This window comes from Podarcis pityusensis, assembly GCF_964106645.2.
Source record: "Podarcis pityusensis genome assembly, chromosome: 2".
Classification (NCBI taxonomy): domain Eukaryota; kingdom Metazoa; phylum Chordata; class Lepidosauria; order Squamata; family Lacertidae; genus Podarcis; species Podarcis pityusensis.
This window is the reverse complement of record NC_138029.1, coordinates 62,181,004-62,192,558: the sequence shown is the minus strand read 5'-3', so window position 1 is coordinate 62,192,558 and position 11,555 is coordinate 62,181,004. Positions and strand designations below refer to the sequence as shown.

Here is an 11,555-nt window from a genome sequence, read left to right as displayed (position 1 = left end):
ATGAATTTCACTCTGGAGCCTCTTCCAGCCCCAATGTGTTAACTGGGGGGAGGGGAAAGAAGGTACCAAGACTCCCCATCCCAGAAACGCTTAATCATGCAGATTCTCCCCCACCCCAAACACAGCACCACCCCATATATTTTTTAACATTTAATTGAATGTATTTTTTTCTTAGGATTTAAAACCCAGCAATATAGTAGTAAAATCAGATTGTACTCTCAAAATCCTTGACTTTGGACTTGCAAGGACGGCATGTACTAATTTCATGATGACCCCATATGTAGTAACACGATATTACAGAGCACCAGAGGTTATTCTTGGCATGGGATACAAAGAGAATGGTAAGTTGCAGAACAGAATTACGTCTTCTTGGGTACTTGACCAGTTGTTAGATTTCTCTGTTTCTTGAATGTATTCTTATTTGAGAATGGTGTGTAATAGGCTTTCCACCATCCACCATCGTGGGGTAATTGCCTGAGGCAGTGCTGCCAAGTTTTCACAGCCTAAAGAACTAGTTTTACCTTCATATCTTTTAAAATCTTCCTGTGCAAAGAGAGAGGCAGCTGGTGAGGTAGTGGAGAAGGCACCGCTCAGCCACCACCAGCACTAAGCATCCTCTGAGGGAGAGGGTCTCTGAAGCAGGAGACACTGCTGGCTAGTCAGCCTCCTTCATCCAACACCACCTCTCAGTATACAGTATGTTGATAAGGCTGTGGAGATTACCTCATCTCCTAACTCACTGGCTACAACCTATTATCTAGGTTGCCAATATGGCAATAAAAGGCAATGGTGCACGGTACTGAGTTTTTCTCTTGGTAGAGCAGAAATGTGTAATGTGTAAGCTCCCTTTTTTATGTTGCCTCCCAGATATTCCATTAGAAAAATTAAACTCCAAAGGCTTATGGAGGTTTTACTAAAAAATACGCAGTCAGGAAGGAGACTATGCATATGTAAGGACCTCAATCTAGGAAACGCTAGTTCTGTTTAACACTCTTTCAAACCAGGGACTAGTTGGCTATTATTTCAGTTTAAAGAATACTGTATAAAATAGTCTGTGGTGAATTTTTTGTTTGGGTTATTCTGAATAGCTGCCATGAATGTTTAGTGTGTACTGAAAATGTGTTTGTAGATTTGTAACTTTTGTCCCTATTACACCTAACATTTAATAGTGGATATCTGGTCTGTTGGGTGCATAATGGCAGAAATGGTCCTCCATAAGGTCCTGTTTCCAGGAAGAGATTGTATCCTTTATAAGACTTTCATGGACCACAAATGAGAACAGTTGAAAATAAGACTGAAGCGATTTTTGAGGAATTGCCAGACCTGCCATAATATGGTGGCGTTATATTTTTAATGCAAAATGTTTCTTCATCAAAAGTTAAAATTTGCATTTAGATTAAATGATCTTGTCCATGTTGTTCAACAACACGTTAGCAGTTTCATTTTTTTTGCATTGTTGTGTTTTTAATGTAAAAATGTTTTTGTTTTCCACTTTAGTTCACGACACTTCATAATTTTGTCATTTCACTTTTACTTTCAGTTGATATCTGGTCAGTTGGTTGCATCATGGGAGAATTGGTGAAAGGTTGTGTGATATTCCAAGGCACTGATCGTATCCTTCCCTAATAATTTTGAATCTTAATCCACATTTACCAAAGAGTTATTTCACTCACTTATGGATGCAAAATATGCTAATCCCCTGCCCTCATCTTTTTACTGAATGGATCTGCCACGCATGTTCAAAATTTGTGATATTAACCAAGCACTTAAACTTTTATTCTCTTCTTTGTCCACATTTAACTTCGGTGTTTGAACATTAATCATTCTTGTTTGGAATTTCATTTTTTTGCAGTTTTAATGGTGCTGCAAATTTCCTTGATGTTATTGGCACTGTTTAAACTGAAAATTCCACAAAATTACTGCTCAAAATTTATTGTTTTCTCTTTTTTTGCATTTCTCTGCACAATGGAAATAGTCTCACAACAGTGGTTTTGTCTTGTCAGTTCTTAATCTTATCCTGTTCTCTTCAAAAGGATAGTGAAGGCATGCAGGTTAGAAAAATATAATTCCGAATGCTTAATTTCATGAGATTTTAATGGTTGATCATGTGTTAACCTAATAACACAATTAAATAGAAGAAGCTTGAATTTTCATTTTCTCAATTTTCTCCCATATATATTATTTTATTCTCTAAAGCCTTATGACCAACCTAACACAATTCTTCATGTATGCTGTGTCTCTTTTGAGTTGCATGTTAACACTAGTTTTCATATTTGCTGTCTTCATATATCTGTGTTTCATGCTTAACAAATTTCTGTGCAGAAAATGCATCTTACTTGTTTGAGCTCCACCAATCTAGTATCTGTTTCCTCTGATCATTACGTTATATTATTGGTTAAAAGTGTTGTTTACTTGAAAGTCAATCTCAGGTGCAATCACAGTCTCTTCAGAAAACACATAATTTAATATATTTCAACCGATACTGGTACTTTTCATGACTGAGCAGAAAACTGAGAAGGGTCTTAGTTTTGACATCCTAATGCTTTCTTTCCCTCTTTATACCCATATTGTTTTCCATCTTTGTGATTTACATGGAAGCCATGTAAATAACTATTGTCCCTATTGAAATAAGCATTTGGTTGTTAGTTTATAATTTGGGTTTGCAGTCTGGTGACCTAGAAGAAAGTGGGGGAGAACCTTACTACTTGAATCTTGCTTAAAAATAATCAGGCAGTTGTTTTGTCACAGTTGTTACACGCTCTCTCTCTCTCTCTCTTAAACACACACACACACACACACACACACAGTATTGTCAAACACTTTTTTTCCAGAAGTACGTATGTGAAAGTTTCTCCTCAGTGCTTTGGGATATTAAAAAGACTACGGTGTTCTCTGTTTGCAATATACAGTATAGATCTTAGGCACACCAAGCTATCTGTAGTACCTTATGCACTTCCTTTTTAATAATTATTAGGACCATGCAGCTCCAATTTGGGATTCTGAAGGAGGGTGAGGAATGAGAATGGTTTCTTCCATTTTAAATTTCATTTGCTGCAGTTTAACAACTTGAGGGACCTTATAGAAGGCCACATTTAAAGGGACTTCCTCATTAATTTCTACTAGCAAGCACTATCTAATCATTATATTTGCATGTGGCCTCTTTGTTCCTAGATGAGAGGCACATTTTAATAATTTGGATTGGGATTATTGATACTTCTGGTGTGTGCGGTTGAAGATTTATGGTGATGCCCCAAAAACCTCACTTGATATCCGTTTCTGATTAAGCACTTGTCAGCCATGTGGAACTTGATTGTTTTCACCTACGGAGTTATTCCAAAAATATTTATTTCATATAGACTAGAGTTCTGAATGCACCAGAGAGCAGAAACTGCACAAAATTGTTGTTTTAAAATATTCTGGAATACAGTAATGAAATACATGGTTTGTACACAGTTTTCTAAGGCTGCAGTTTTATTTCCCTGAAAGTACATCCTATTTAATTAAGTAGTAGTAACCTCTGAGTAGACATGTTTTAGGACTGCATAGTGAATTAAGGTTCTTTTTACTCTAGATTGGTGGAGTTCTTTAGTAAAATCCATTTATCTATGCAGATCAAGAAGCTGTCTTTATTTGTGCAATTTAGCATGTGATGCTTTAACCTTTTATAGTACTTGGTATCAAAATTCCATCTAAATGCATTTGATCAAGCAAGGAAAAACTGAGCAATTAGCATGTTCATCTGTACAGAACATACAGATTCTTTAAAAGGATACCTTAATGGCAGCAGTGATGTGGCTTTTTTATTTGGAAAACTACGGAAATATGCACTGTACTGTAATATATATCTTCAAGCTAGAAGTATTTTTTTCTGATGCTTTAGAGAGCTAGCTAATTTAGCATCTTTTGCTTGCATTTAGTAAACAAGGCTTAACACTTTGAAATTGCCAAGCTTGTAGTTGCAATTGACATCCATTGATTGTTACTAAAGAATTTATGAAATTGAATTTTTTTTTGGCCAGCATACTAAATTTAAGCTATTGTAGTAACTAACATAGAGAATCTTATAATGGGATTTTAAATATGTTTTTCACTGTGTCTTCAGTTTAAACGTACATCTGGATTTGCCTTTATGAAGCCCACAGAAGTACGATAAGACATGATATTGGACATGTCTTCTCCCAAAAAGAGAAGTATAGCTAGCCTTATATAGCCCCATAGACTGGTACTGTCATTCCAGTGCTGTGCTCGCTCAGGTTAAACAGAAAATATTGTGGATAATGTCCTCTACCATATTGGAAGAACTCATCTATTCCATTGAATTCTAGTGAGTTCTTTAAAGAAGGGGCAGGGAATTGTGAGGGTGAAATTCTGCCAAACACTTCCATTCTATAAAAGTCGGTGGAGAAAAAGTTATTGAGGATTAAAAATACTATTAAAAGCATGATCTTGCCAGTTAAAATGTACAGCTCCCCAGAAATAAATATTTGTTGGGGAGGAAGCTGCCCCAGTAGGACATGTTATTTTAGGGGTTGAAACTTAATTTTTGGAGATTTCTTCAGTGAAGGGTCTTTAAAGTATGTTTTTGGGTGTGAGGAATTCAAATCTGCTATTATTTTTCTGACTGGACAACATTTAGCTTGGTAAGTCTATATCTGAGGAAGAAGCACATAAACTGCTTTCGGAAAACCAAAGAATTATAATTTTACCTTCTGAATATGTCAGCTAATGCTAAGCAACAGCAACATAACTGCAAGTTCTTGGCAATCATTTTTAATGATTCCAGTGCAATTCTACACACATTTTACTTACCAAGCACAGCTAAGTTATATTAATTTAATTTAACCAAAATATCTTTTGAAATTCCTAATGAGCACTCCTCATTTTTGTAAGCTGAAAAATCCAAAACACCCTGTGGAACTGAGACATTTTGATTTGGTTTTGTGCAGGGAAGAGGGGCGTAACTGAAGAAGATACTACTTTCAAGTTGATTCTGAAATTTTGTCTCCATGTACCTTTTAAATGCTTAACTTCAGGATCCACTTGGAGTACATCCTGTGACTACCTGCCAGGCAGTTATCCACATAGGTGACAAGCAGAAGCGTTTCGAAATTCCACCAGCCCTGAGTAGAAACATGCCAACAAAGTTTGGATCTAACTTGTCTCTTAAGCCATTCCCAACATGCTTCACAACCTTTTGTGAAGAGCCAGTGTGGGATTGTGCTTAGAGTGTTGGACTAGGACCTGGGAGGCCAGGGTTCAAATCCCTGCTCAGCTGTGAAGCTCACTGGGTGACCTTGGGCCAGTTACAGTCTCTCATCCTAACCTACCTCACAGAGTTGTCATGGGGATTAAATGAAGAGGGAAGAGCCATGTATGGCACTTTGAGCTCTTTGGAGAAAAAGGTAGGATATAAATGCAATAAATTAAATACATAGCTAATTCTTGTACTATTCATGCTTTTTGAGGGGGAAGGGGGAATACTTTTATTTTCCTAAATGAAACTTTTGCAGATATTGACCAGTGGAATAAAGTTATTGAACAACTAGGTACACCATCCGCAGATTTTATGAAAAAACTGCAGCCTACTGTGCGGAACTATGTAGAAAATAGGCCAAAATATCCAGGTATCAAATTTGAAGAGTTGTTCCCAGACTGGATATTTCCATCGGAATCTGATCGGGACAAACTAAAAAGTAAGATTTCATGTGTGCATTATTCTTGTATTTTCTTTCGTACTATAATGTACGGTAATTGTTTGGGGTGGGGGTGGATACTTTTTTCTAGTTGATAAAACAGCACATTCTTGTTGTCTGTCACTTAGCTAAATGCAGATTGTCGATTTTTTAATCCACTGTTTACATTAAGCGTGTCGCTTGTATTGAGTGAATTCCAACATCCTTACTGTCTCTTGTCAAAATATCCAAGACTAAAAAATACCTTATGATATGTCCTTGTTATGAATATGCATTTTGTACCTTAATTTTATGCTTCAGATCTTCAGCTAACGGTCACCCCCTTTCCATTTTCTAGCCGGTCAAGCTAGAGATTTACTATCAAAAATGCTAGTAGTAGATCCAGACAAACGAATTTCGGTAGATGAAGCTTTGCGCCATCCATATATCACTGTTTGGTATGACCCAGCTGAAGCTGAAGCGGTAAGTTTACCTTTAAAGTTTATTCAAAAGAAATTTTATGGTTGATGTCACTATGGCAGTGCTACTTACCTTGGTGAAAATCTGAGGGCATATTTAGATTTCTCCTTACACTAGAAAAAGTGTTATATATGCTATGTATGTTATATGCCACAGTAATTGCAGTGCAGTTCCATAATCCCACCAAGTCCCATTTCCCAATCTTTAAGCCATCCTGTATTTTGCAGCTCTGTGGGAAGACAGAAGTCAGTATGAGAGAGTGAAGAATTTGCATTTATTTGATTCTTAAGAACTGGATAAAAGAAGAAGGGTAGAGGAGGCAGGGGGGAGAATAAACTTGTAATTCAAAAGGTTGCAGAGGCTGCCAACATCCAGTCTCCTTTAGACCTTTTTTTCCCTTCTGGGGTGAGTATGAGAGCTACCCATAAAAAAGGGAGGAAAACCTGCATTTTAGGTTAACTGTGACTGGGCATCAGCATGTCTAGCAAAGAAAGAAAATAAAGGTACCAGGAAATATGGAAGTCCCTGCATCCTATAACTAGGTGGGTATTTTGGATATGAAAAACCATATGGTATATTTGAAGTGGGGGTGGGGTTTAATATTTAGAACTGCAGAATGTTTTCATGTAAAGTTAGTGGAGTACAAGGATTCTACATGCAGCTAAGCACTGGGCTTGAAATGGGAGGATGTTCAGGAAAAATGATTCCAAATAAGACCTGAGTTGGAGCATGAGCTTCTGTCTTTGCGTATAGATTGGCATACTGCTGCTAATCTCATATATGCTAAAATTGTGGGCTTCTCTGTTGTTTCCTATGGACAGCTCCAAATTTTACCTAGGGGAGGAAAATGGTCTAAAGGAATTTAGAAGTTCTGTGATAGTAGTGTCCATGGGAGGGAGAGAACCAGCTCCGTGACTAAAAATTCAGCAGCCTATTAAGATCATATTAGGGATGAGGTAGGGCCACTGAAATATTGCTGAGACTAAATAAGCCTGTTAACTCATGCTAGGTAGCTATAATGCCTTTTCATTAAATGAAATAAAAAGCACAGACCTCCTTTGTGGGGGTTTTTACTGGAAAATTTGACTAAATTGAGTAAAAGTTTAAACATTTCTTATTCTGTTGAAAACTTGATCATACTCCTGTGCAAATTTTATTGCTAGATCAATTGATTTGTCAACTACGTACAATGATTGGTTGACTAAAACTCCTTTATTTGGCTGCTACGCTATTAATTGTAGCATGTACTAATCCTTGTATTCAAAAAAGCAAATCATGTGATCACAGTAGAAACTAGCTTTGATGAAAAGTTTATAAAGAGCCTTTTAAACAGAAACATTCTCTTATGCAGCTTATGTTTGTTTCAATGGAAATAACACATGAGAACTTCCCAGCTCAATAAACAATCGTTTCTTTTTTACACTTGTATTTCATCTTGGGAATTAATCTAAGTTTTATTGAATTCAAAGACTTTTATTTTTAACCTTTTTTTGTAGCCTCCTCCTCAAATCTACGATGCACAGTTGGAAGAAAGAGAACATGCCATTGAAGAATGGAAAGGTAACCATGATTTATTATATGCTATGATGCTTGAGAACCTTTTGTCATAGATGCTTTATAAACAAAAATTAAACATAAATATGCTCTTACAGTGAAATATGACTGGGTGGTTATTTGAGACAGAGGGGTTTGCCTGAGAGTGTTGTGTCAGAACATAGTCTTTGTTTCAAAATTTTAAAAAGTACTCTTGTAATTTTTCTTCTCTTTCTCTCCTCCTTCCTCTGTCATTTCTTTTAAATGTAGAACTAATATATAAAGAAGTAATGGATTGGGAAGAAAGGAATAAGAATGGTTTGGTAAAAGAACAACCTTCAGGTTAGTCATTGGTGTAATAGTCTGTTTTTGTCTTCAGGAGTTCTTTGTGCTGTGTTATAAATCTGTTGTCATTAACAACGGAAGTTTCCAAGTAAGTTATGTTGTTCAAATTCTTGTTCCAGTGCAGCCTGTTTCAGAATGTGCACAAACACCTAGTAATAAAATAATTGAGCTACATGGAATTATAATATTAATTTCTAGCTTAGGGGGGAAAGATGATAGAAGAAGTTGAGAGCTGTGGATGGGATGCCTTATTTTCCTGAAGCACAGGTAAGGAGCCTCTGACCCTCCAGGTGACGATGGACTACATCACACACCATCCCTCACCACTGAGGAATAAAAGTTGTGTTCTCTGTGGCTTTAAGGTTTCAGGAGAGAATAGGAAGTCTTCCCTCGTTGCTCTGAGTGACATTTGTGTCACTCGTACTCTCTCTCTCCCAGCAGCAGGCAGATCCATCACGATGAGAAACAAAAATGGTGTGATCACATTCCATAGAACTGTAGGGGAGCAAGGTCATTGGTTTTTGAAAGGAAATTTATGGGGAACAACACCCCTCTCCTTTTTATTTTAAAGTTGTCTGGCAGTCCTGTAACAATGATGAATGGAAGCACTGTCTGGCTTGGCTTGCGGTCCCATGGAATGTAATGGGGAATACTGTAGGGGCTCATGCCTACTTGACCCTGAAAATTTAAATTTCACAAACATGTTTTCTTCATATCAATGGTGAATGCAGGCAAGACAGCAACCTGGCAGTCTCTTTGGGCATTTGCCTGGCATTATGCTAGAGACAGTGATGCCATTAAAATAGGGTGATGTTGGTGGAGATGCGCTGATGAATATTTTTAGCTGACACAATTTCTACATCCTTCTCCAGGTAAGAACTTCTCACTGTTGTCATATAGGGGACTGCACAGAGGCCACAAAAAAGGAAACAGAATTCCTCTTTCCTGTAACTGCTGTTCTAGGAGACAATACAGTCACATAGCCTTTCCCTGCTCTAGAGACTACAAATATGAAATGAATGAGTGAGGTGCTGTCCCCACTTCTTGACTGACATTCTTGGTAGCAAAAAGAACAGGAAAGTGTAACTAAAGTACCAGAACTCTGGAAGATTTTGTGTGCAGGTTGGCTCATGCACAAATCCAATGGCCTAATTCACATGTAATCCTTTATTTACTTATTTATTTAATAACATCTATGCATCGCTTGATTGTAAATTAATGTCAGATATTGCACATGTTTGCACACAATGCCAGGCCTACTCAGGTGTGAGTAGCAGCAATATTGATTTCATTTCAATAGCAACCAAACTTGGCAAAAACAAAGCCACACTTGACAGAAATCCGCTTCCCAACTATGTGGGAGCAGAAGGATGGCAGGGAGTATGTAAGCCCAGCTTCCTCTTGCTCATGGAAGCTAGTTCACCATGGCCTGGCATTACGAGCAATATTTGAGATTAATTTTCTGTGCAAAATTACAGGTAAGTACAGCACTGTGGTTCTGTTGTGAAAATTAAGTGCACACAGCGTTGCTTCTAACATTGGCCCAGCCCAACCTCACAAAAACAGAGTAGGAGGCAAGCATGAACTGCCCATCACTGATAAGTCAAAGCAAGGTTTGGTAGTTAGTCGGCAGACTACAGCAGTTTGCTTTCATCAAGTGAAAATGAAATGTCTACATTTGGTAGGTAGAAAGCAAATGTTCATATTTGAGAAATGATCACATAGGTTCTTCATTTACCCTTTTGCTCAGTGCATTTGATAGAGGCATTGATTCAATGTAGAGATTAATTTGGGGGCCAACACATTTGTATTTAGATTATTTATTTCTAATTGTTTCTAATTTACAGTTTTTGGATTATTATTTTTAGAAATTGATTTTTATTTTTTTATTTTCTTTATATATATATTTATTCAAAGTTATAACAAAACATATTTTCCAAAAACATATCCTTATTCCTCCCCCCTGTTTTTCCTCCCCCCTCCCCCCCCACCCAAAACCCATCCTCCCACCCCCCCCCGACTTCCCTCAGTTCCAGTCTTTGGTTTCTCCAATAACGCTATTTTCTGCATGTTACAGAATTGTGTAGATCTTCAAACTGTTTAGCTAATTATTATCAGTAAAAAAAATTGTGAATGTTTATTCAAAACCTGCCAAGGAGTCCAGTTCACTTTGTTGCGTCTTCAAATACTTTGTAAAAGGTTCCCATTCATCCTTAAAGTCACAGTTATCCTTGTCCCGTAACCTATATGTCAATTTTGCCAGTTCTGCATAGTCCATCAATTTTTCTTGCCATGATTCTTTAGTTGGGGTTTCTTCTGTCTTCCATCCTTGTGCTACCAGAACTCTCACGGCCATTGTTGCATACATGAAGATGTTTTTCAACTTTTTTGGCAGGTCTTTCCCTACAATCCCCAACAAAAAAGCCTCAGGTTTTTTAACAAATGTTAAATGGAACATTTTCTTCAATTCATTGTAAATCATTTCCCAAAATTTTTTAATTACTTTACAATCCCACCACATATGATAAAATGTTCCCTCCTTTTCCTTACACTTCCAACATATATTTGAATTAGTTTTGTATATTTCCCCTAACTGCACTGGTGTTGTGTACCATCTGTACATCATCTTCATGTAATTCTTCAATAGGGAGCAATCTGTAAATTTTAAGTCAGTTTTCCATAATTTAACCCAATCTTCCATCATAATGTTGTGACCTACATCTTGTGCCCATTTAATCATAGCTGATTTTACCTCTTCATCTTTTGTCTCCCATTCTAATAATATGCTATATGCGGCCTTCAGTAGTTTCACTTTCCCTTCAATCACTTCCGTTTGAAGCCTAGATCTAGTATAACTAAATCCTTTCTTACTGTCTTCTTTATATGTTTCATGTAGTTGTCGATAATGCAACCAACTCTGAAAGTGGTCTTTGATCTCATCATAATCTCTTAATTTCCATTTTCCCTCATGTTCCTTTAATAAATCAACATATGTGAGCCATTTTCCTTTCTTTCCAAGTGGTTTGAGCAATAATGCTTCATGTGGTGAAAGCCACCACGGAGTCTTTTGTTCCAGTAAGTCTTTATATCTCTCCCATACTCTCATTAATGATTTCCTAATTATGTGGTTGTAAAAGCTTCTATGAATCTTCCCTTTCCCATACCATAAGTATGCGTGCCAGCCAAATCTGTTGTCATGTCCTTCTAGTTCTAATGCCTCTTGCTTGTCCAATCTCATCCAGTCCCTGATCCATACCAAACAAGCAGATTCGTAATACAATTTAAGGTCTGGGAGGGCAAACCCACTTCCATCTTTTACATCTGTAAGTATTTTATGTTTTATCCTTGGCCTTTTGCCCCCCCCCCCCCAGATAAATCTTAAAATCTCTTTCTGCCATTTTTTAAAGCATTCATCTTTCAGGATGACTGGTATAGATTGAAAAAGAAATAACATTTTTGGCAACACATTCGTTTTAATCGCTGATATTTTTCCTAACATTGAGAGATTCATTCTGCTCCATATTT

General features: G+C 37.1%; 1 protein-coding gene across 5 annotated transcripts in view; it reads left to right on the top strand.

Moving 5' to 3' along the window:
• The window catches only part of MAPK9 (mitogen-activated protein kinase 9), a 42,044-nt gene that overhangs the window by 18,172 nt on the left and 12,317 nt on the right, over positions 1-11,555 (top strand). For 4 of the 5 annotated variants that reach the window (XM_080991419.1, XM_080991421.1, XM_080991422.1 and 1 more), the window contains 6 exons: positions 176-341; positions 1,541-1,612; positions 5,511-5,693; positions 6,031-6,155; positions 7,649-7,712; positions 7,956-8,027. In XM_080991419.1, the coding sequence (XP_080847545.1) occupies positions 176-341; positions 1,541-1,612; positions 5,511-5,693; positions 6,031-6,155; positions 7,649-7,712; positions 7,956-8,027 (682 nt within the window). Of the gene's footprint in view, positions 1-175; positions 342-1,169; positions 1,242-1,540; positions 1,613-5,510; positions 5,694-6,030; positions 6,156-7,648; positions 7,713-7,955; positions 8,028-11,555 lie in introns of all 5 variants that reach the window. The other variant, XM_080991420.1, reaches the window with a different exon arrangement.